General features: G+C 37.0%; 1 protein-coding gene across 3 annotated transcripts in view; it reads left to right on the plus strand.

Moving 5' to 3' along the window:
- The window catches only part of TLK1 (tousled like kinase 1), a 193,640-nt gene that overhangs the window by 107,991 nt on the left and 59,110 nt on the right, over positions 1-26,539 (plus strand). For 2 of the 3 annotated variants that reach the window (XM_029226101.1, XM_029226100.1), the window contains exons 3-5: positions 2,855-2,926; positions 22,677-22,752; positions 25,763-25,809. In XM_029226101.1, coding sequence (XP_029081934.1) covers positions 2,855-2,926; positions 22,677-22,752; positions 25,763-25,809 — 195 coding nt within the window. Of the gene's footprint in view, positions 1-2,854; positions 2,927-8,597; positions 8,613-22,676; positions 22,753-25,762; positions 25,810-26,539 lie in introns of those variants that run through there. The other variant, XM_029226102.1, reaches the window with a different exon arrangement.

A 26,539-nucleotide genomic window follows, 5' to 3' on the forward strand; every position in this document is an offset into this window, starting at 1 on the left:
CAACAAGTAAATAATAATATTGCTTGCCATAAATTGTTAGGTTGAAACTATTCATTTTGGTTGTCTAAAGCTTATTCTCTAGATTCTTTCGGAAGGGCTCATGGGAGCCAGTGTTTCCCAATTTTTGGCCTTACGTTAAGTTTATCTGTGTCTTCCATGTGATAAAAATCAATTTTACCAAATATAAGACACTTAATTCAGATTTTCTTTCTTGAATATCTGAAATATGTTACTCTGTTTTCTTCTGGCATAAATAAAGTGTTGCCTTTGAAAAGTTAGATGTTGGCCTTCTGGGCTGAATTCTTAAGTGTACACAGTGCTTCGGTCAGTAGTTTCAGGTTTTGTTTTTTTCAAGAAAGTTTTCTTGAATTATAGTCTTTACTATTTATTCTCTTATGGTAGTGCTCTTTAAAGACTTCTGTTATCTGAATGTTGGATCCTTGTTACTTCATTAAGTTGTTGCTTTCTCTCATCCTTTTAATCTCTTCATTTCTTTTGATTTTGAAACTGTTCCTCCATTTTACCTTCTCATTCTCTTAAAGCATTATCTGTTGTATGTATTTTCTCTTGTGTTCATTCAGGCTTAATCTTCATTTCTATTTTTTATTTTTTATTTTTTTTTTGCGGTACGCGGGCCTCTCACTGTTGTGGCCTCTCCCGTTGCGGAGCACAGGCTCCAGACGCGCAGGCTCAGCGGCCATGGTTCACGGGCCCAGCCACTCCGCGGCATGTGGGATCTTTCCGGACAGGGGCACGAACCCATGTCCCCTGCATCGGCAGGCAGACTCCCAACCACTGTGCCACCAGGGAAGCCCCTAATCTTCATTTCTGAAAAAAATTTTTTCAATTTCTAATGCTTTCCTGAGTTCTGTTACCTTATTTCTGAGTTTTTTGAAATCTGATTTATGTTGTTCTTGCACGTCTTGAGTCATTTTTGTAATGACTTTTATCTCATTTTGAAGTAGTTATAATTTTCACCTATTTCGTGGGCATATGTTTCTGGTATGCTTTTATTATCAGGATGTAATTCTGTATCTTTTTTTTTTTCCCTATAATTTCATAGGATTGGCCTACATCATTTTCTGTTGCTTACTTTTTTATGGTTTAGGATGGCATTTCTTACAGAGCCCCCTCTACTGTTGTTTTTGGGAACTCTTCAAAAGTGTGGCATTTGGGGCTTCCCTGGTGACGCAGTGGTTGAGAGTCCACCTGCCGATGCAGGGGACACGGGTTCGTGCCCCGGTCCGGGAAGATCCCACATGCCACGGAGCGGCTGGGCCCGTGAGCCATGGCCGCTGGGCCTGCGCGTCTGGAGCCTGTGCTCCACAACGGAGAGGCCATGACAGTGAGAGGCCCACGTACCGCAAAAAAAAAAAAGTGTGGCATTTGCTTTCTATGATTTCTAAGACTTTGTTCTCTTCCCCACTATTCTCATTCCTTAATCTTCATTGTACCTAATGTGCTCAGTTTTGATTCCATGCTCAGTAGCTTATCCTCATTGTGACACTGTTAGTGAAGGATCAGTTTTAAGAGTTCATAGAGGCTAACTGCCCCAACTTCAGACTTCAGGAAAATGCAGAAACCCAGTTATAGCTGTTTTGGGAGTCTCTGTTCTCAGATGTGTCAGACACTCTGTTTTCTTCTGCTGCTTCTCATACCATGCAGGTTCTATGGTTGTTGGTGATTTGTTCCCACTTGCTGTTTTAGGGAGATTTATGTAGATTTCCTTGTCACCCAATTTTGTTGTAAATGTTGTATGTGGGTTTGGGGATTTAGGGATGCTCAGAAACGTTGCCACTGCCTCCATTGTCCTCGAATCTTTATAATTTATCACTTATTAATTGCTGTTTATGGTGTTCTCTTTTTCAAGTTTGATAATCTTGCCCTAATTGGATTATAATTCCTCTAGTGCTTGAATCTTAGTTCAAATGCTATTTTGTGTTGAAAATAGCCTTTACAGTGTCCAGCATAGCACTGGACATATATGCAATGTATCATATCAGTCATCAGTTTGGAAATTAGTCAGTCTAAGGGTAATTATAGGCTAACTTGCAACCTTGTAATGGTAGTATTAGCAGCTACTCTGACAAATTGAAGGGAAACGGGTACCACCTGGCCTGCTTGTACATGAAGTTCACTCATATGTCATCTTTGGCATATATGCTATAGTCTGCCTGGTCTAAACATTCCTGGAAGACATTGATCTAATGTACTGATGGTCCAAAAAAGTCGACAAAGTAATAACCATCATAGAAACATATTGGAAACAAAATGTTATCCGCCATAGTGATAGTTCATTACTGTCACCGGTCAAAAAATATTGTAAAGGAAATTTAAACACTCTTTGAGTGACACAGTTAAAATGGTCAAGTTAGTAAAAGATTTTTTTAAAAGGCTAAACCCAAACAAACAGAAACCAGAGATTGACCAGTTTGTTAATATGAAGAGGCAAAGGGGTGTGGGTGAGATATGATGGAATTTCATAAGATTGTGATGAAAATTAAGGAACACAAATAATACTTTCAGTTAAAGGAGGCATTAGTTTTTATACATTGGGTAGTAATTTTAGGGATCTTTTTATCCTAACAACATGTCACTTCCTTTGCTTCTGAATTTGATATTCTAAAAAGTCAGCTAACACAAGTCAGTTCCTGAAACACAGCAGAACTTTATTGATTTGATAAAACTTTCCAAGTATAGTGTTAAGAAGTTGGCGTTTCTTATTTTTACTTCATTTGTCTTCCCTATTTAAAGGAATCATATTTTATTTTTAATTATAAAGACATTATTTACTTTGTAAAATGTTCCATTTAAAATTACTCCTAATTTTTACCTTTTTAAAAATTTTCAACAGGCCTCAACAAATAATGAAAGCTCTAATCACAGTTTTGGAAGCTTGGGATCTTTGAGTGACAAAGAATCAGAGGTAAGTAACTTCATTTTAAATATGGAGCTATTAATAAGTAAAAGTTGGAATCACTGTTGTTGTTTTTAATTAATTTTTTTCCTTCTTTAATACTTGTGCTAAAGGTTAATCCTTGTTAAGTTTTTTGTAGGAGCATTTTATTCTGTTTTATGAAGCAGAGCATTCAAACCGAAGACTGTATTGGACATTAGAAAGAAAATATAGTTTCTTTGGTTATGTAGGTGAACTTGTACATTAATGGTATTGACAGATATTCTTAAGTTACTAGCCGTTCATAATTCTAAGAGATGAACGTGGTTTTGCAATACGTTGTATTTTGCAGTTTTCTATTATTTCTTGTTCTACTTCCCTCTTAGTTTGATCCTGAGTAAAGGTTTGTTTACTTTCTGAGATACAGAAACACATTTTTTTTCTCTTTTTGAAATTTCTTGTGGGATTTCATGCTGTTGGTTTTCACTTTACATATTTTAAAATATCTGAAAAATCCCCTCCTCCCCCACCCAGTTACTCTCCCCACTAAGAAAATATATGGAATTTTATAAGTAGGTATTTGGATCCATGGTATAGTTCACGTTGAGCATGATATTCTTGATGGCATTTTAAAAAATGTTTAGACAGGAGGTTCTTTGGGTAGTAGCATTCATTTGTTGATGCTGCAACTTCACTTTTTGCAGATACAGTCTGTAATATTTCCTCTTCTCAGATTATGGAGTTCTGTCACTTACTTTTCAACATTTGTGTGTGTGTGTGTGTGTGTGTGTGTGTGTGTGTTTTCCCTGTCAATGTTAACTTCTGCTTGATCCATTTTGGTCTTTTTTCTGCTTGGGTTAGTATAGATATATCACCATGATAATAATACCATAGGTCATTAGCACCCAGTAACTCTTAGGCATTTGGTTTTGGTATTCAGTGGAAGGGGAATATCAAAGGTGGCATCTTTTTAAGCCCTGTGTTATTGAAAGCATCTAGGAATCTCTAGGTAGACAGTTTTGTGGAGTTCTGTGCAGGCACCCTGACACTCCAAAGGAGTGTGGCATAGGGCTCTCACTCATCAGGCTTTCCCTTCCACAGAGACAACTGGCAGGCAGCTGAAAGGACTGTGCAAGTGACGGGACTTTATCTGCAGTAGGTTCCCTTGAGGTAAGCGTTAGTAGCCCCTGTAGCACCAGATTATCACAGTTTAGTTTTTATCAAATTAACACACATTAAGTCCTTAAAAATTGTAGGTTTAGATCTTGTCAAAGTACATTTTTTTCAAAAACTATATCAAGAATGTTTTCACTTTATATTTCCTGGATTTTGGAACATTTCTTGATACTTCCACAGATTTGGGTCTATATAGTAATTTCACATGCCTCCTCTTTTCGTAGGCTTTTATGTTATGAAGGGCAATAAAATAATTTTAGATATTTCTCTTTTCTGTTCACCAAATCTAGTGTTTCTGATGGATTTTTTTAATAGAAAAACATAGTAAAAGTTAGACCACATGTAATGGTTATATATTTCTATGTTCTTTATAGGTATCTGTATTCCCAGTATGAGTTGGTAGATGCAATATTTGAATTCTTCCAAAAGAATCAGTTTGTAAGAAAATACCACTTCCCTTAAAAGAATTCTAAGGCTCACTTTTGGCTATGTTCTTAGGTTAAAAACCATTTTTTTTTAAAGACCATAATGGTATTTGCACTAAAATACAATTTGGTTCACCATTGGATGTACTTAGCTTTATTTGTGTAGAAATTTTGATATTTGGGGACACAATAGAAAAATCTTAAAATTTTTTGGCTTTTGCTGTTTTGTGTTCTGTATCTGGAATTTCTGCAAAATAATGGTTAAGTTAAGTGGCATAATATTTTGGAAATGACTATGGATTATATGTTTTCCTTAAAATTTGAAGAAGGAAATTTGGGGGGTTGTCTGTCTTTCCATTTAAGAAGTGATTTGTCTGGAAAATGGTTCCCAGGTTTTATTTCTGTACTAGATGCCTTAATGGACTCCCTTGGGGTGAAATTTCATATACATCTCGATATAGATATTCCTATAAGTCATGAATAAAGTTGTTGGCAGTAAACAGCTGCAGGATAGAAGTACTTCTTTTTTTCCCCAGTACACCTAATAGTAAAGTTTATGTAGTATTTCGTTGTCTGCTGATGTCATTTTATTCTTTTGGTAATCCATCCCCTGAACCATCACATTTTTAAAAATAACAGTTTTTGTTTTTATGGACAAATAGTGCTGAAAGGTTTATTATTATTATTTTTTAATAGTAGTTCTCTACCACTCACCCTTACCCCATCTTGCTCTCCATTCTCTTAGCTTTTCTTCCTGGTATTTATTTCCACATTTTAATATAAATAATATGCATATCTTTTTTGATTCATCAATTGGACATTATCTGTGACTTCCTCTTAGTATTTATGAAGATGTTAACCTACTAATAACCCCCTGCTTTCTATCCTCTTCTTAATACTGTTTTCAGACACTCAGAACCCTCTTGTTTTCATCTGTCCTTTTACTATTAAAAGTGAAAAGCATCTGATATTCACTGTTGGGTTGATTAAATCTACTTCAACTGAAAATTTTCACTGCAGTTTATATATGAATTAAACTTGCCTTTTATTTCTAAATGTAGAATTGTTAAACAGAAAGGGTTTGTTTTTTTTTTATAATGAAATCGTCTAGTAGATAGGAAGGTGTTGGTCTTGTTTTGCTTTATTTTACATCGCTGTAGGTTTATTCAACGGGCTCCAAAATTTTTCAGTAAGCATTTGTTACATATCTATTATCTTCTAGCCTCTGTGCCCAAGCACGGAGTATATAAAGATGAATAGGATACAATTCCTGCTTTCACATGAGATCAGTGTCTAGTAGGACAAACTGTTTCATAAACAGTGTGAGCTATGCTATAATAGATGTAAGCACAAGGTACTATAGGAGCAAAGAGCAAGAAACCCCTAATTCCATCTGCCTGCAGGCGAGAGGTAGGGAAGGAAGAGAAAGAGAGGTCTTCCCTCAAAGAACAGATGATAGGGACTTCCCGAGTGGTGCAGTGGTTAAGAAGCCACCTGCCAATGCAGGGGACATGGGTTCAAACCCTGGTCTGGGAAGATCCCACATGCCGCAGAGTAACTAATCCCGTGCACCACAACTACTGAGCCTGCGCGCTAGAGCCCGCATGCCACAACTACTGAAGCCCACACACCCTAGAGCCTGCGTGCTGCAACTAGTGAGCCCACACACCACAACTACTGAAACCCGCATGCCTAGAGCCCATGCTCTGCAACAAGGGAAGCCACCGCAATGAGAAGCCCGCACATTGCAACGAAGAGTAGCCCCTGCTTGCCACAACTAGAGAAAGCCTGTGCACGGCAACAAAGACCCAACACAGCCAAAATAAATAAGTTAATTAATTAATTTAAAAAAAAACTAATCTCTTTATCTTAAAAAAAAATAGAACAGGTGATAGTTAAGTTGTTAAGAAAGCCTATGGATTCATCCCAGAGGACAAGGGCAAAGTATGAGAAGAAAGCAGGCAGAGGCACTAAGATGTGCTTTTGCTTTTCCATGGAAGCATGGCACATAGTTTTGTTCAAGATGTAAGGCAGTGGTTCTCAATCCTAACTGCCTTTTAGCTCACCTGAGGAGCTTAAAAAAGAAAAAACCAAGCTGCCTGGGTGATTCATCTGGTTTGTAAACTTCTGGTATAGAGAAGATATGTAAGAATGGTGAAAGATAGGCAGGGGTCAGGGTTTGAATGCTCTTGTATTTCATAGTAAGGGATTTGGACTTCTTTCTAGGAGATGAAAGGAGAGGAAACAAAACAAGTAGAGATGAAGAAGGCTCCCTCAGGGGGCAATGTATAGGATAGGATGGGAGGGAGGTGATACCTAAGTTGGAAAGACCATTTAGTTAAGGAGTGCTGCTGCCTTTACAAAACTCCAAGGTTTAACAGGAAGAAAAACTTCAAGTGGGGGTTCTAATTACAGTGTTCTCAAGTTTGCTTTTTGGGCTCTGCCTTCTTTGGATTTTGTAACTATTGATGCTATCACCACTCAGGCCCATGCTTCTCAAACTTTAATACGCAAGTGAATTACCAAGGATTCTTACAGGTCTGGAGTGAGCGTTTGCATTTCTGACAAGCTCTCAGATTCCACTAGATTTTAAAAGTAGAAGCAGTAGGGCTTCCCTGGTGGTGCAGTGGTTGGGAGTCCACCTGCCAATGCGGGGGACGCGGGTTCGTGCCCCGGTCTGGGGGGATCCCGCATGCCGCGGAGCGGCTGGGCCCGTGAGCCATGGCCACTGAGCCTGCACATCTGGAGCCTGTGCTCTGCAGCAGGAGAGGCCACAGCAGTGAGAGGCCCGCGGACCGCAAGGGAAAAAAAAAAAAAGTAGAAGCAGTAGGGTTTGAAGACTGAATGAGGGTAAAGAAGGAAAGGGAGGAGCCTAGGATTATTTAAAGGTAGCTAGCTTTAGGTGAATGGTAGTGGTTTTGAGTGAGATAGACAACACAGAAAGAAGATGAATAGGTTAGCATAGAAGGTAATGAATTAAATTCTGGACAGCACTGAGTTTGAATACCTATGAAATGACCAAGGCAGAGGAGCTGTCTGGAGCTCAGGAAGGAGGTCAGGCTAAAGATGAAGACTTAGTGGGTTTTGGCATACAAACAGTGCTAAGACATTATTTGCCCTTTTACAGTAATGCTAAGATATATTTGGCTTTTTTTTTTTTTTTTTTTCCTGTACGCGGGCCTCTCACTGTTGCGGCCTCTCCCGTTGCAGAGCACAGGCCCCAGACACGCAGGCCCAGCGGCCATGGCTCACGGGCCCAGCCGCTCCGCAGCATGTGGGATCCTCCCAGACTGGGGCACGAACCTGTGTCCCCTGCATCGGGAGGCAGACTCTCAACCACTGCTCCACCAGGGAAGCCCTGGCTTTTTAACTTTCATTTCTCCATGAGTTTACAGTGAAAATTTCTAAAGGCTGTAAGACATGTGATGATATCATTATTCTGATGATTTATGGATTGTGTATTCTGGTGTTCTAAAATTTTTTTAGTTTTAAATCCCAAAATGGTAAGTAACAGTAGTTATATCCCACATAAGAAAGGCTCTTTGGGGAACTCAACAGTTTTTAAGAGTTTGTAGACGGGTTTTGAGACCCAGAAGTTTAAAAACTGCTTTTGCAGATGAACTCATCCTGATAGTGTGTGTAATGCTAGGAAATGTGAGCAGGCGAGACGTGTGTGCTAGAGAAAGAGTAGTAGCAGGTAAGGAGGTGGATAAAAGATGAGAAAGAAGAGGAGGAGAATAATGAGTAGAATTAAATGTTATCGAAGTCAATTAAGATAATGACTAAAAAGTGACTAAGAGTTTGTCACTTAGGCTTACTTTTAGTAGACTAATGGGAGCAAGATGCCAGATGTTAGTTGATTAAGGAGCACTTGGAAAGTGAGCATATATTGACTACTCTTGGAAGAATCTTGACTGTGAAGAAAAGGAGGCAGTATCCAGAGTCTAACAGACTTGACCTGTTATGTGCTAGGGAAAGGATTATAGCAGACCTGTGATGGGATAAGGACAAGCAAAGTGCTGAAGAGAGAGGAGAAACTAAACTAAACTTTTTTTTTTTTTTTTTTTTGGCTGCGTTGGGTCTTCGTTGCTGCGCGAGGGTTTTCTCTAGTTGCGGTGAGTGGGGACTACTTTTCTTTTAGGTGCGTGGGCCTCTCATTGCGGTGGCTTCTCTTGTTTTGGAGCACAGACTCTAGGTGCACGGGCTTCAGTAGTTGTGGCTCACGGGCTCTAGAGCACAGGCTCAGTAGTTGTGGCACACGGGCTTAGTTGCTCCGCGACATGTGGGATCTTCCCCGACCAGGGATCGAACCCATGTCCCCTGCATTGGCAGGTGGATTCTTAACCACTGTGCCACCAGAGAAGTCCCTACTGTTTATTTTTGATCCAAGTGCCTTTGGGGATTTTTGAGCTATTTAAGATTAAGGATTTTAATTTATAGATATACAGAAGCTGGGACAGTTGTTGCATCTAGACATTTAAACTTAGATGCACTTTCAGAATTGTAATGATTGTAATGAAAGAGGAATATAATATGGATACAGTGCCTTGATTGTCTTAATTTACCTGTAACGTTGATTAATGAAGCCCATTTTATGAAAGAAGATCTAATTAACTTTCTCATTTGAATTTAGTTTCTAGAAGTAGTCTTGGTATTTAAATCAGATTTTTCCCCTCCTTATTTGAATTGAAGTTATGGAGTTAATTAATGCTTTGTTTTGTTCTTTTTAAAAAATAATTTTTAAAGGCCACATTATGTGTGAGTTCTTATTTTCATATTTTGGAGGAAGTAGAAATTAAGAATACTAGGGAATTAGAACTAAAACTACCTTAGACCTAGCTTGGGGGGGGGCATTATTTTCATTTTTAGAACAAGTCATGTTATTTATATAGTTCTTCAATAGTTTTTTAATTTAAAAAATCTTTTTTGATATTTAAAATTATATATAGACATATATAATTGATTAAATGGGATGGCTCTGATGTTAGTGAATTGGCTGGATTAAGAAATGAGCATTTCCAGTTTTCACCTAGTTTTTATATACATCCCCATCTCTACTTTTTTATATTTCCTTTTTGCCTTCTAAATAGTGTTTAGCTGAAATGTTTCCTCAAGAAACAGTTAGTTACCTTAGATTGATTGGAAGTTATGATTTTATTTGAAAATAGAGATAATACCAGCCTAAAATTTCAGATGGATTTTTAAAAATTCATTTAAGTTATATATATATATATATGTAAAATATATATATGTAAAAAAATATATATTTTTTATATATATGTATATATGTCTTATAACCTGGACAAATCTTGTCTTTAATGTCTTAGTCTGAGCACCCAATAAGAAAGAAAACTTGCAAAATGAATTTAGTGACGTATAGTTAAGTGTGGCTGAAAGTTAACATTTTTATGCCTATTTCCCCCTAAATGAATTACCTTGTTTTTTACTTTATTGTTTAAATCTGTTCAGCTTCTAAAGATTGTTAGATACCTAGTTTAATGCCCTCATCAATTTTAAGGAATATTCTTTGTGTCCTGTAACCTACATTATTTTCTGAAATGTTTTAGCCTGGTAAATGCCTTTTGTGGTGTTCTGTTTGATTGGTTCCTCTGTCTTCTCCTTTACTTATCTTCATTTTGGCAGTATTTTCTCACTGATTTCTTCTTACTGTATTATTAGGTGAGGTTAGTAAGATTTTGTAACAGCAATAAAGACATTTTCTCAGTAAGGAAATAAGTTTGTTTTTTTTCTCTCTCTGTTAAGACTAATAATCAAACCTAGAAATTATAGTTCCTGTGAAATACCTGGAATTACTTTGTAAATTTTCATTTTATTTAAAAAGAGAAAACTATTTAATTCTGCCACTAAACATTAAAGGACACACTCTTTTTTTGTTGTTGTTGTTGATGGAACCTGAGCCCCCTGCAGTGAAGGGCAGAGGAAGTCCCTAAAGGTCGAGCTCTTACAGGAAGTATATTCAGCTAGAGTTATGGAGTGTCTAACTCTAAAATGTGTTATGTGACAGAGTCCACAGCAAAGGAAGTAGGTCTATCCTGGTTGAATATATACATCCTTAGTCTCCTGGAAGGAAAAATACTGTAAATCAAATGGCCTGATACTGGCTGACTCTGTGCCCCTGTTTCCATAAAGGTGGAGGACTATGTGTGTCAGAATCACCTTTTCAAAATCAAAGCACTTAGCTCCCTTCTTGGAAACTCTGATAATACTCTGTCTAGATAATTTTTGATTTCTCATAGATCAATAAATCTTGAAATATTGATTCTGTAGGCCATTTAATAAGAAAGGAGACAAACAGCTGTTAAATGTTTCCCTTTTTAAAAGTACATTTAGTGTGGGTGGGTGGTTTTTAGAGCAAGAAAGTTCTAAGCTGACTGTTGTAAACAAGATTCGAAGAGGAACATGCCATGTCATTTTAAGAATGAAGTGGACCCTGGTATAGCACTTAATCGTAGTAGATGCTCAGTAAATATTTGTTGAATAAATAAATTTAATAATGTACTTTAGTTGTAGTATAAGGCAGTTTTTGTGTCAGCTACATGTGATTCTTATGTATTCATCAAAGCAAGCTTTCTCAACCTTAACATTATTGACATCTGGGGCCAGATAATTCTCGGGGTGGGGAGGGAGTTGTCATGTGTAATGTAGGATGGTTAGCAGCATCTCTACATGATGCATTAGATATCTGTAGCCCATCTCCCCACCCCTAAGTTGTGGCAACCAAAAATGTCTCCAGATATTGCCGTATATCCTCGGGGGGTAGTGGCAGATCTCCTCTAGTTGGGAACCACCCCATTAATGAAGGAGGGAAAATAAAGTTGTAGCATGTTACCTGTGGAGCTAGATTACAGCTCTGTAAGTTTCACATCTCTGGCTATGAAAACAGAAGCCCAGAGAGGTTAATTTGCCCACAGATAGTAAGTTAATAGTCAAAGTTCTAATTTTAAAGTGTCTGTCTTTTTTCAAAGTGATGTTTTCAGCTATTGTTCTATACTCTTTCTGTATAACTAGTGTAGTATTTAACTTATTAGTTAGATAAATGACCCTAGTTAGTCTTTTGAAAAAAGTGGTATTCTTTTTTGGAAATATTTAGATTTAAGATGGTTTATAGTTTGCCAATCCAAGATATGCCTGGACTGGCAGCACTTCACAGATTTTTTTTCTGATAAATATGCTTTTAGACAAGTACATTCAGCACAAGTTGACATTACTGAACAATTTGGTTTCAATATCTTATACAGGTGTACCTTAGAGATATTGCAGGTTTAATTCCATGCCACCATAATAAAGCGAATATTGAAATAAAGCAAGTCACATGAATTTTTTGGTTTCACGGTGCATATAAACATTATGTTTACACTATACTGTAGTCTAAGTGTGCAGTAGCATTATATCTGAAAAAACAATGTACCTACTTTAATTTAAAAATATTATATTGCTGAAAATAATGCTAACCATCTTCTGAGCTTCAGCAAGTTGTTATCTTTTTGCTGGTGGAGGGTCTTGCTTCAGTGTTGATGGCTGCTGACTGATCAGGGTGGTGGTTGCTGAAGATTAGGGAGGCTGTGGCCGTTTTAAAAATAAAACAACAGTGATGTCTGCACATTGACTCTTCCTTTCACCAACAACTTCTCTGTAGCAGCAACACTGTTTGGTAGCATTTCCCCATGGTAGAACTTCCTTCAAAAGTGGAGTCAGTCCTCTCAGTCCCTGCTGCTGTTTTATAAACTAAGTTTATGTAATATTCTAAATCTTTTGTTGTCATTTCAACAATCTTCACAGCATCTTCACCAGGAGTAGATTCCATCTAAAGAAACCACTTTTGCTCATCCATAAGAAGCAACTCATCCATTAAAGTTTTATCATGAGATTGCCCCAATTCAGTCACATCTTCAGGCTTCACTTCTAATTTTAGTTTCTTGCTATTTCCACCACACCTGCAGTTACTTCCTCCACTAAAGTCTCAAAGTTGTCCATGAGGGTTGGAATTGACTTCTTCCGCATTCCTGTTGATATTGATATTTTGACCTCTTCCCATGGATCACAGATGTTCTTAATGGCATCTGAAATGGTGAATCCTTGCCAGGTTTTCAGTTTACTTTGCCCAGATCTATCAAAGGAATTATATCAAAGGAATTACTATGGCAGCTATAGCCTTATGAAATATATTTCTTAAATAATAAAACTTTTAAGTCAGAGTTACTCGTTGACCTATGGGCTGTAGAATGGATGTTGTGTTAGCAGGCATGAAAACAACATTAATCTTGTACATCTCCATCAGAGCTCTTGGGTGACCAGGTGCATTGTCAATGACCAGTAATATTTTGAAAGGAATCTCTTTTCTGAGCAGTGGACTCAACAGTAGCCTTAAAATATTCAATAAACTATGTTGTAAACAGATGTGCTGTCATCCAGGTTTTGTTGTCCATTTATAGAGCACAGGCAGAGTAGATTTAAGATAATTCTTAAGGGCCCTAGGATTTTCAGAATGGTAGATGAACATTGGCTTCAACTTCAATTCACCAACTGCTTAAGCCCCTAAGAAGTGAGTCGACCTATCCTTTGAAGCATTGAAGCCAGGCATTGACTTCTCTAGCTATGAAAGTCCTCCCAGGACTTTCCCATGTGGCATCCTCCCAGACCGGGGCACGAACCCGCGTCCCCTGCATCGGCAGGCGGACTCCCAACCACCGCGCCACCAGGGAAGCCCCATTTCTAGCTTTTGATTAAAAGTGAGAGATGTGCAACTCTTCCTTTCACTTGAACACTTAGAGGCCATTGTAGAGTTTTAGTTGGCCTAATTTCAATATTGTGGTATCTCAGGGAATAGGGAGGCCCGAGGAGAGGGCGAGAATGGCTGGTCAGTGGAGCATTCAGAACACACACAACGTTTATTGATTAAGATCACTGTCATATGGTCACAGTTTGTGGCGCTGCAACACAATTAAAATAGTAACATCAAAGATCATGGATCACAGATCACCATGATAAATATAATAACGAAGAAGTTTGAAATATTGCAAGAATCACTAAAATGTGATACAGAGAGAGGAAGTAAGCAAATGCTACTGGAAAAATGGTGCCAAAAGACTTGCTAGATCAAGGTTGCCACAGACCTTCAATTTGTAAAAGAATGCAGTATCTATGAAGCGCAATAAAGCAAAGCTCAATAAAATGAGATGCTTGTACTACAGTAGAGTTTTAAAAATATTAGGTGTATTTTTTTATATCAGCAGAACATAGTGAGTATTTTACTAATTTTCTTTAAGATTAATTCTCATTTTCTAAAATAACTGAGTAATCATGACAATGCACTGGACTTCTATCCTAATGAATTTTCTGTTATATGTCACAATTTTGGTCTGCAGTTCTTAATGGAAGGTTATGTATAGAATAACTTACTAATTTTAGGGATTCTCTAAAGTGGAATGTGCAGGAAATACATGCTATATTATTATATATTAGATTGGCTATATTGCTAATCCTGATGATATCTCAGCATTACTTTTGGAGCTTTTAAAAAATATGGATTCCTTTGGTCTCCCTCCAGAGATGTTTCCATTTGGAATGGGGATGCCAGCATGAGCTTTAAATAACAGCTTTGTGATTATGAAGTATAGTCAACATTGAGAATCAGTGCTAATAGATAAATGATAGACCAATTTCCTTTAAAAAATAAAATCAACCCTTTTTTTCTGGTTATAATGCAGTATTGCTATAGAGAAAACTGTAACAATGAAATCCCACTATTTTTTAAAAAAACACATCAGGTAAACATCTTAAAGGATTTTGGGGCATTCTCATACAGTTTTTTTTTAAAATAATATTTATTGATTAACAAATATTTATTCAGTATATATGGTATACTGCTATAAAATGAATGTTTGTTTTTTAAATTTATTTATTTTATTTTTGGCTGCGTTGGGTCTTTGTTGCTGTGCGCGGGCTTTTCTCTAGTTGTGGTGAGCAGGGTCTACGCTTCATTGTGCTGTGCGGGCTTCTCACTGTGGTGGCTTCTCTTGTTGCGGAGCATGGGCTGTAGGCGCACGGGCTTCAGTAGTTGCAGCACGCGGGCTCTAGAGCGCAGGCTCAGTAGTTGTGGTGCACGGGCTTAGTTGCTCCGTGGCATGTGGGATCTTCCCGGACCAGGGCTCCAACCCGGGTCCCCTGTAGTGGCAGGCGGATTCTTAACCACTGCGCCACCATGGAAGCCCCTCATACAGTTTTAGTGTGAGTAAAGATTTAATATCACCTTTCACAGTACAATTTGGAAATATCTTTAAATTTTTAAATGTGCATAATCTCCGGCACAGCATTTACACTTAAAAGTGTCTATTCCGGGCTTCCCTGGTGGCGCAGTGGTTGGGAGTCCGCCTGCCGATGCAGGGTACGCGGGTTCGGGCCCCGGTCCGGGAGGATCCCACGTGCCGCGGAGCGACTGGGCCCGTGAGCCATGGCCGCTGAGCCTGCGCGTCCGGAGCCTGTTCTCCGCAACGGGAGAGGCCACATCAGTGAGAGGCCCGCGTACCACACACACACACAAAAAAGTGCCTATTCCAAAGACATAATTGTATAAGGATCTAGGGATTCATGTTCAGCCAGTGTCTTTAGGGATACTATACAGGATATGTTACTTCATCATGAGTGTCACAATGGGAGAAAAGCTGTGAAATCACGTTCTCAATTTTACTATTACAGGTACTCTTCAAAATGCCAACATTTCCAGACTAAGTTGTCTTGAAAATTTGCTTTCCCCCACCCTCCACAGCATTTGCTCTTTATGGCTGTTTTATTCTGATTGTATGATTTGAAAACTGCTTGTCAGATCATATGAACAGAGGAGGAAGTCCAGCTTTATTCTAATTTTATGGTTTATACTATTTAACAGATAAAGCCTTAAGTCAAAGCGAAAGCCAGAGAAGGGAAAATGCAAAGAAATAGTTATGCTATGTAAATGATAAGAAAATGGCAAACAAAACTGCGCTTTATCAATATCGAAGATTTAGTATGCTCCTTTTAAGCATATGTGAGTGTAAATTAAAATGGGTCCAGGTAATAGGAACCTAAGAAGTACAGCTGTGAGGATGGCAAGTAAGGTAGTTTTTAAAAATTGAAAATAAGATTAAGTATTATATTTCTTTTAGTTACTGATGTGGTTATGGATGCTGTATGTTTGTGGAGGGAGTAAAAATCCTTCAGGCTTTTAAAAATGCTGTGAGCTGGCACACTTTTAGTTACCGGTAAGGCAGCGTGCATTTTAGTTGAGGGTTATCTGATTTCGTCTCTTTGGCTCTCTACCATCTTTGATATTACGTATTATTAAATGATAAGGCAATACAGGAGAAAATAGGCTACACTCAAAATTGCGGATATGTTGATTGGGTTTACTTTGAACAGCAAGGAAATGCTCTTATTTGGTGATAGGATCCCAAAATGTTGCATACATGAACTTTTTATGCTTTTTATATTGAAATCAGCAAAATAATAGATCTTTTAGGTGTCAAAGATTCAAGCAAACATTTACAGATAATAGTTGGTATTAAAGTTTGACTCTTGGGCAGAGAAAGACTGAATTTCAGGTCATGCCAGCTCAAAATCATCCTGGAATTAGGATATACATATTTTATAAAGATATGTTTTATCTAAATGTAAATTGGATACAAAGCAGCAAGGAAGTTTTCACTACAGAATTTCAGTTTTCTTATAGTGCATTATTCTAACCTAATGTTTATGGCAAAATGTTGGAAGAAATAGTATCTTGTGTCTTTGATATTCTTGACTAGAACATCTATTTTATTTTGATTATTTTTATAAGGCTCCAGATTTCCCTTTTTAGTTCAGTAAAATTTCTCCCACATTTTAAGTTTTGCCTAGAAATGTGAATAAAACATGGTTATTACCAGCTGCGGGCAAAAAGGTTTATGTGCCATTTGTTCAAAGTATAGTGACCTTGAATTTGAGACCTGAGTAACTATATGAATCATTGAAATAGCCAATGAGTAGTGTTTTTCAAACCAGTCTTTAGCTAAATGAGTCAATCAGAAAAAAATTCATTCTGACAAGTTTGAATATTGAATATTTTGTAACAGGTATTATTTAATATTAGAGTAACTTTTCTTTCTACTTTAAAGTATTTTCTCCTTTAACGGAAAGAAATTAAATATATCGGTGTCTCTTAACTTTAAGTAGTAATTTTGTTACAGGTGATGCTATCTCACTTTTCTTTTTGTTCTGTTCAGTTGGGGCTGGTGGACTCTACCTAAGGTAGAGGTGAAGAATAAATTTTAATATCCACTCCTCTTTTGTTGATGTCATAATATCTTTTCACATACTGTTATAATTTTCTATAATGCATTTATGCCAGTAATTTAAAATATCTCTAGTTGGAGGCTTGTAGAGGTGGTTATCTGTTTTCATGGAACAATCCATATTGCTTTCTCCCTCATTCTGTGACAGCATTAAGGTTCTTATTTCCTTATATTTGGTCTTATTTGCATTGATGAAAGGCAGATTTATTTTTATTGCAAGATAAACCAACAGGCCACATGATTAGATATGAAAACCTTGTTTAATAATCACTGACTTAAATTCCAAATGAAATTGGAACATTAGGTATATCACTATCACCTCTTGAGTCCTTTAGATTTGTCTTTGTTTTTTGAACTTCCTTCCAACTCTGTAAAATGCTGTATAAATTCACACTAATATCTTGGAACATTTAAATATCAGAGTAATCATTCAGGTTTTGGTATGATTACAAACTAGCATTTATAAAGCTGAATTGATTTAAAGAATACCAATTTCTTCTTCCATCATTTTCTCCTAATCACTGTTCCCCTGTATGTCGGAATTCTTTAACTTTTTGCAATACTGTAGTCTTTCCATCTTTACTTTAAAGCCAAGTCATATTATTTTGCCTTCCATAATAATCCTTCCCTATTGTGGGCAGTTATAATACAGTAATTGAGAAAATATAGAGGAAAGAGTGACAGCATTAGTGAGAGCAGTAACAAGCTTGAAAATGTTGTATATAAAATGCTCAATATGTCCAAGTTTTACACTTTACAGAAATACAATAGTGGCCTGGTTGATGTCCCTTAGATTTTCTAGGAAATCGATTGGTCAGGATCAGTGGTTTTTCAAACATTTTTGAAGCCATCAAGCTCTTTCTTTGAAGAAATCTGATATAGAACCTCAATATTAAAATAAGACATGCTGTGTTCCCAGGGATAGGGTAGAGGTGGGATAGGATGTGTCTCTGGTGGCTAGAGCCTTAGCTCAGCCACCTGCTCCTTCCTTCCCTTTAGTAACTTTGGAGACACAACCTTCTCTCCCCTAAGGTGTCTCTGGAGTACAATTTGAAAGTCACAGATAGTATTCTGAACTTTTTCTTCTCAGTGATGAGCCATTTTAGAGGTTAAATATTTGATGAGTTTCTGCCTACCCTAAATCCTGAAGCTTTTAAATCCCCAAATAAGTCCATACACAAAGGATGTCTTAGGAGAATTGGCAGCATTAGGCTTCATTGAGAGTTTTTGTTTTGTTTAATATAGGTGTTGCTCAGATTATTTAAATTCAAAACCAAAAAAACTGTTTAAAGTACATTTGTCTTAGGGTTAGTGATGTAATACTTAGGGCCTAGACTATAAGTTCTGTGGCTTATGGTTGAGATCAGAGTTGAAATATTGCTTATTTTGCAAACCCTACAAGTTATTTGTAAACTGTTAGGGCAGAAGCTGCTAATTATTTAACAAGTGACACGTGATTGAAGTTTTGAAACATGAAAGTGCGCGGATTATTTGGAGTAATAGAAGGATAGCCATTCAGATAAGAATAGCTTACTGATATAGACTATACACTGTTCTAGATGCTATACTACTTATGTTTCTGGTATGTTTCTCATTTAATCCCCACAATCCTTTTAGGCCATATTATCACCTTTAAAATTGATGAGAAAATTGAGTCTTGGGTTAAGTAACATACTGAAAATTATAGTAAATAGTGGACCCAGAGTTGGATTCTTAGTCTGTGTTTTTTCAGAGACTCATGGTACTTTCTTCTGAGGAAATTATGGTCCACTGAGGCTGACAGAACAGCCCTAAAATAATCTATGAGATGAGAATGAAGTCAAAGGTCAGCACGAGGTAGTCATACTAGGTAGGATGTGGGTGAAAAAAGATTAAAATTCATGGGAAGGCAAAATGGTGTGTTTATAATGCCTACATTTACTTTATAGGCAAATCAGGTATATCTAGGTTTCCCTTTCTCATCTTTTGCTTTGTTCAACTTTTCAGTTTTTTATTAGCTATTTCCAACTTCTTACTCGTATTAGTGTTAGATTACAGTCGTTTTTTTTTGTTTTTGTTTTTGCGGCACGCGGGCCTTTCACTGTTGTGGCCTCTCCCGTTGCGGAGCAACAGGCTCCAGACGCTCAGGCTCAGCGGCCATGGCTCACAGGCGCAGCCACTCCGCGGCATGTGGGGTCTTCCCCAACCGGGGCACGAACCCATGTCCCCTGCATCGGCAGGCGGACTCTCAACCACTGCGATACCAGGGAAGCCCAGATTACAGTCTTTTTTTTGGGGGGGTGCGGGGGGTACTCGGGCCTCTCACTGTTGTGGCCTCTCCCGTTGCGGAGCACAGGCTCCGGACGCGCAGGTCCAGTGGCCGTGGCTCACGGGCCTAGCCGCTCCGCGGCATGTGGGATCTTCCCAGACCGCGGCACGAACCCGTGTCCCCTGCACCGGCAGGCGGACTCTCAACCACTGCGCCACCAGGGAAGCCCAGATTACAGTCTTAAAATTAGTTTTAGTCCTGCCATCTTTTTTTTCCTTCATCTTCCTTTTACTCTTCATCTTCCTTCCTCAAATTCTTCTCTGGTTTAAAAGAGGGAAGCCTGTTGCCGTTTTTTCTTCATTGTAATCATTATGCATTTGGGGGGTTTGTTAGTTTGTTCTAAACAAAATGACATTTCCCCCAAAAGACTGTCTCACGTCCCCATTCCAGAAAATTTTAAATTTAGGGAAATTTTGCCTTGGAGAAAAAGTTTTTACTAAGTTACCGTATATGTCTTAAAAAAATGAAAATAAAAAAGACCTTAAATATCTTGAAGTCTATATCCAGTAAAGTATTTAATGAACATTATCCCAAATAAGTTTGAGAATTGCCACATATACTGTATCTTTGCATCCCATCCCCCTTTTGGAGATAGCCAGTGAGTGCTAGTATTTTAATGGTTCTTAGAAGCTTTGTAAATAAATAAATCTAACTTTATTCACCCCCGGTTGAACCACCCTACTATACCTTCCATTTTAAAATGTAGCCTCTCAATCTATCCCTGATCCAGTGTTCCTTGGACTATACTTTAGAAAATGGTATGGAACCATTTACAACATTATATATTCTTTAGTTTTCTAGATAGAAAATGTTGTTTCCAATATAGCTTTCAGAATTTTATTATTCTGTTTAGTTTTTTGTTTTGCTTGTTCAAAGAAGCTAGTCAGGATTTAAGATGGAAATCCAAAAGGATTGTGCCATGCTTAAAAATTAGTATACCATTAAAACTGTTCTGAAAAACCATATTTCCTTGACCTTAAATTATATTTTTTACGTAGATTAATTTGGGAAGGATATGAATAAATTATTATTTGGGAGTTCTCCTTTGTTTTATTATTTTTTTAATTAAAAAAATGTTATTTATTTTTGGTTGCGTTGGGTCTTTGTTGCTGCTCATGGGCTTTCTCTAGTTGCAGCGAGTGGGGGCTACTCCTCATTGCGGTGCCCGGGCTTCTCATTTCGGTGGTCTTCTCTTGTTGTGGAGCACAGGCTCTAGGTGCGCGGGCTCCGTAGTTGGCGGCATGTGGGCTCTAGGGCACGTGGGCTTCAGTAGTTGTGGCTTGCGAGCTTTAGAGCACAGGCTCAGTAGTTGTGCACGGGCTTAGTTGCTCCGCGGCATGTGGGATCTTCCCGGACCAGGGACCGAACCCGGGTCCCCTGCATTGGCAGGCGGATTCCTAACCAGTGCGCCACCAGGGAAGTCCTGTCATTTGTTTTAAGATAGATTATAGGGTTCTTTATAAAACTGTTAACTTAGAATTTTTAATTTGGTGATACTTTTATTCCAAGAAGAATAACAGATTGGCTACCACTGAAGTCTGAGTTTGGTAATTTTGAGTATGAAACTAAACTAATGAACTATTTACCTTAAATTGCGGTATGTCAGTCTGTGTCCTGAGTAGATTGCTAGTTAGAGTGGATTTCTTTAAGATCTCTGGTTTACGATGTGAAAACATATAGGCAGTTTATTGGACATAATGAATTTTATTTATGAACTTAATGAAAATTTGAAGTATTTTTGTATGGTTGATTCATTCAGTTACTTCTTGATGTAGGATATATAATCATAACACATAGAAGGGAAAAAAACATTTAGGCCTTGGAAATACACAGAATTGAATTTGATTTGAATCCTAGTTACCTTGAGTAAGTTATTTAATATTTGTTATTTATCATGCTAGGTATGGAGGTGGGAGGAGGAGGTGGGGAGAAAATATAACTTCTGTCTTTAAAGAATTCAGAGTTTAGTAACATTCACTTAAACCTCTCTGAATCTGTTATCTTGTTGGCAGAATGTCAGTGAGAGAACTTAAAATTCCCCAGATAATACCTTGGGGAACCATAGATGCTCAGTATGAGTTAGGTTGTTTATTGTCATTCATACTATTTAATCACAGAACTACTTACAAGAGACATCAAAATACGGATTAAGTCCCTTCCTTGTTGGAGGACTACGTTGCCTTTAGAGATTTATTTTAAGTTGCCTTGATGTTTCATTCATTCAGATATCCTTTGTTCTGTCACCAGACAAACTTGCCAAGCTTCTAGAATTTGAGGGCCCTGTGCCATTGCCTTGTGCACATTTGGTTTTAATTTTTCACTAAGCACAACATTCTGTCAGACTGCACAAAAATTACTTGTTTTAGCCTGATGGAAATACTTCCTATCAGTTAAAAGAGCAAACCTGTAATTTAAGAACAAGCCATCATGTAGGACAGGGCTCTGCAAACTTTTTTTTTGTAAACGGCCAGGTATTTAGGCTTTATGGGCCATGCAGTTTCTGTTACAGCTGCTCAACTCTGCTGCTGTAGTGTGAAAGGAACTACAGACAGTACATAAATGAATGAGTGTGACTGTGTTCCAATAGAACCAAATTTATGGACACTGAAATTTGAATTTCTTATAGTTTTCATATCATGAAATATTCTTGTTCGGTTATATTTTTCAAACATTTAAAAATGTAAAATTTATGCTTAGATTATGGGCCCTGCAAAAACAGGTGGCCAGCCAGATTTGGCCATCTGGCTATAGTTTGCAGACACCTGATTTAGGATATAATCTATGAATTTGCTTTGATTGTTGTTGGATAATAATTTTTAGGCATTTAGGTGAATGGTTCTTTTTAGTAGGGATTGTATATATTAAGGTTTGTGTTCTGCTCTTTTTTTCTAGCCCAAGTTTATTTTACTCCTATAGAATATATATGAATAGTAGAAAACTAATGGGAAAACATATGGTGTTTTGTTGTTATTTTGTGGGTTTTTTTTTTTTTTTTTTTCCCTATCCAGTTAAGAATTTGAAGGGCATCTTTTAAAGGCTGATTACTCTCAAATTTCTCATCCACCTCAAGTCAAATTCTGTAAATGTAAATTTCAGGTACTGTGTACCAGGTCTCCTACACTTCAAATTTTAAAAATTTACACAATAGGGGGCTTCCCTGGTGGCGCAGTGGTTGAGAGTCCGCCTGCCGATGCAGGGGACACGGGTTCGTGCCCCGGTCCGGGAAGATCCCACATGCCGCGGAGCGGCTGGGCCCATGAGCCATGGCCGCTGAGCCTGCGCGTCTGGAGCCTGTACTCCGCAACGGGAGACGCCACAACAGTGAGAGGCCCAAGTACCACAAAAAAAAAAAAAAAAAAAAAAAAATTACACAATAGGAAATTTTATCTTTTAAATAAATTGTATGTAATAATTACATGTTTACATTGCATGAACGCTGTTGAGCAAAATTTTTTACCTCGAAAATAAAAATGACATTTATAGTGATTGTAAAATTTTGCCTGTTAAAACTGTAATTTAAAGTTCTGTTAACTTGCTTTCTGTAGACACCAGAGAAGAAACAATCGGAATCATCCAGAGGAAGAAAGAGAAAAGCAGAAAATCAGAATGAAAGTAGTCAGGGTAAGTGAAGCAAAATCTTCCTTAAGAGCGGAAGAGGCATTTATGATTAATTATTCTGGTTTTTAATCAATTAATAATTTTTTTAAAAAGTAGTGTGTTTTTGTGATTTCTATAGATACCATGTAATTTCTGCATTAATAGTTTAGGAATGTACTTTGCATAAGAAATAATAATTATATGAAATTGGAATCTTTTTGTACCACAGGTAGTTTATGGTTACTGTTTTCAGGCTTTTGACATTTCCCTTATTTTTTTAATTTGAGAATTAGAAAGAAAAATGTCATGTCCAAACCTGACAAGCATTGCCTTTATCACCTTTCTGTTTTCTCTCTTTATATGAATTATGGTATTGAAATGGCTTCTCGTTTTTGAATAAGAACTTTATATCTTACTTTTAGACAAGTACCCAAACTTACTCATCCCTTTTATTTAAAAAAAAAAAAGACTATATAAAAATGATTGAAGTACTTCATTAAAGCACCATCTTTTTCTTTCCATACCTGTTCTTCATCCTTTCTTTCATACTTACATTTTGTATTATGAACTATAAGAAAATTACTTTCATTAGACTACACAACTTCTTATAATGGACAAAATAGTATTGTCACTTAATTTGGCTTCTCAAAATTAAATACAATAAATTGGGCTCTTAAATCATATGTAATGATGATTTTATACATATATTACATGCTTTGGAGCCACAAAATCTAGAGCCATGAACCCATGGCTTACTAGTGTTTACATGTGGCACTGGCATCAAGAAATATATTTGCAGCAGCTATCTTTGTGGAAGGAGGGAGTTGAGTCACTCTAGCACCTTTTTCTAAGTTTGTGGTACTTTGTATTTCAGTCTGCCCTGAGGTCTTTTTTGATCTTAGTGTAGTTTCCCCAAGTTGTGGTTAGTGGGCTTGGATTTATTTAGTTATACTAGTTATGATAGATTTAACTTTAGATTTTAAAACTCACTTTTAAAAGCAGGTCCCAAAATAGGCTGGGACTTCTGGGTAGGTTGATCCAACCTGTGTCTTTAAGAAGCCACATCTTTTTTTTGTGGTCTGCCATCCACAGAATTGTCTGCTTTTCTCTTATGGTTTTAGGACTGTGGCCAGTTTTAATTGCATTTCCTCATTTCATCTTCCACACTTGTATTTGCTTTAGAGAGAGGCTGGTTTTCTGTGTTTTTCTTTTTTCCTTGTTTCTTTGATGTAGGCTTCTTTAAGTCCATAGCAAACCTCTCCTGTCATCTTCTTGGCCAGAATAGGGTCATGTGTCCATTCCAAAACCAGTTATGTCCAAGAGAGGTATTATTGCCCTTAAAATCAGGCTCATCTCGGGACTTCCCTGGGGGCGCAGTGGTTAAGACTCCATGCTCGCAATGCAGGGGGCCCGGGTTCGATCCCTGGTCAAGGAACTAAGTCCCACATGCATGCCGCAACAAGAGTTTGCATGCCACAACTAAGTAGTCTGCCTGCTGCAACTAAGGCCCGATGCAACCAAATAAATAAATATTTTTTAAAAAATCAGGCCCATCTCTGAATGAAAATGGGGTAAAGTTCCATTTAGAAGTACAGGTTGTGTGGAAAAGGCATGATACCTGAAAAAAATTGCATTTCTAATCCGAAGGAAGGAAGGGGAACTAGGAACAGAGGCCAGATAGGAGTCAGCCTCTCCTGAAGTTACACGTGCTATGTAGGGGAGGGAATGTTAACAGAATAAAACTTGGATTCAATTAGGGAAAAAAAATTCGGGAAATAGTTTCTGGGTAGGCAACCAAAAAATGTCTCTGTCTTCATTAAAAAATAGCACCTCTTCACAATCTGCAGGAAAGTTGTTACAGGCAGAAGGGAAGTTCTTTGGTATAAAACTGTTATAGTGCTCCCTGACCTCTGAATAAATCTGTACAAAACTAGTGTTCAAAATTTCTAGGTAGTATTTATAGTCCTGATTACTTATTAGTTTAAAAAAAATTTCCCCCTACCTTGTTCCAAGAAGGAATTTGAGGTTGTTGAACTTCTAAATCTATTGTTTGTTTATCTCAGTAATGCCTGGCACATAGTAACCACTCAAGAAATATTTGTTGAATAAAATAAGTGAATGAATGTATATAAGTCAGTATTGAATTGATAAATGTATATGTTTATATATCATCCAAAGCTTTTGACTCCATGCTATCATAAGTTTTTCTTTTGTAGCTTGAAGAAATTATTCAGTGTAATTCCAGTGAAGGATGGATGCCTCCCATCCAAAACGCCATATTTCTTAGCAACTTCTTACTTCAAGATTTATAAAACTAATGAAAAGTCCATTTTGTTTCTTTGTTATTTGTCTTTTTTTTTTTTTTTTTGGGAAAAGTCCATTTTAGAGCAAAACTTTTAATTAAAGAACTGTGATCTGTAATAATTTGGATCACTATCAATATGGTCATATAAGGACAATATTTAAAATCTAGTTTAGTTTTTTAAAAATCCTATTAATTTGGAAATACTTTTTAGAAAATCAAAACATTTTACAAAATAGCATTCATATTAAAGCATGTTATTGTCAGTTTGTTATGGTTTGTGTTGACCAAGCTTTTTTATCATTATTTACAGGTATAAATTGGTTTGTCAATTATACAGCTGCCACTTGTCTTTTTTTAATTAATTGACATGTTTTTATGAAATTATTAGCCATTAAGCAATCTGAATAGCGTAGTTTTAAAAGCAGAGATCTTTTAATATGATTTACTTATTTGATTCTCCCATAATCAGGACTTTTAAAAATTGACATGTATCTATTGAAATATCATTTGACTTTTGGAATTCTGAAGTCGGCATCTGACCCTCTGAGGGCTCTTAATATTCTTTTGATGCCCATCACTACCCAACTAAAATATATTCTTTTTATTAAATAGATTATTTTTGTGTGTATTAGGGAAATTAAGTTTGGCACATTCTGTTTCTGATATAGTATGTGGTAGATAGTCATGACTTACTTTAAATCTATAAAATTTTTCACTTCTGTATTTTAGGAAAAAGTATTGGGGGACGTGGCCACAAAATTAGCGACTATTTTGAAGTAAGTTCATTGAGAAATATCTTCAGTTCTTAATATAATTTTGCTGTGGGCTGAAATAATTTGTTTGAAGCACAAAGTCAACTTTTGATTATCTGCTTAATTAGAGCAGAACTTCAGTACTATGTGATGTCCTGACTTCTTAGGAATATTAAACTTTACTTTTACTTTGGTATGGCACATCATAATTTTCAAAGTACTTTCTCCTGTATTTGCTTATATCCAGGAGATAGTCAAAGCAGGTGTTATTAGTATTCCTATTTTACAGATGAGGAAACTGAGAGCCAGAGATATAAAGTAGCCTACGTAAAGGCAAATTCTAAATGGAAGAGCAAAGAGTAGCTTTAAGTCTCCCAGCCTCTAGAATTCTTTCTGATGTCAGTACCACAGCAACAGTTGAGCCCTGTGGATGGAGATTAAATAATGATAGAGATGTGAATCTAAGAGTCCCTGAAAATAATAAACAGTGGTAAATTTAAATTCTTAGTCTGGAATGTTTCCTTTCTTCTACACAGAAACACTTCTGCCTACCAGTTTTCATTATGAAATATTAATGTGATTATTAAAACAAACATGATCTACTCAGTTGAAAAATATTTATATTTCCTTGAGAGAGAGCAGAATTTGGTGATTAGGAGAAGGGCTGTGTTTAAAAAATATATATATTTTTTATCCTCCATTATTTTTCTTTCTTGAGTTTACAGTGTCTAAGCTAAAACTGTTGCAGACTATA

Source organism: Monodon monoceros, unplaced genomic scaffold (assembly GCF_005190385.1).
Source record: "Monodon monoceros isolate NGI ecotype Baffin Bay Population unplaced genomic scaffold, NGI_Narwhal_1 Super_Scaffold_16, whole genome shotgun sequence".
Classification (NCBI taxonomy): Eukaryota; Metazoa; Chordata; class Mammalia; order Artiodactyla; family Monodontidae; genus Monodon; species Monodon monoceros.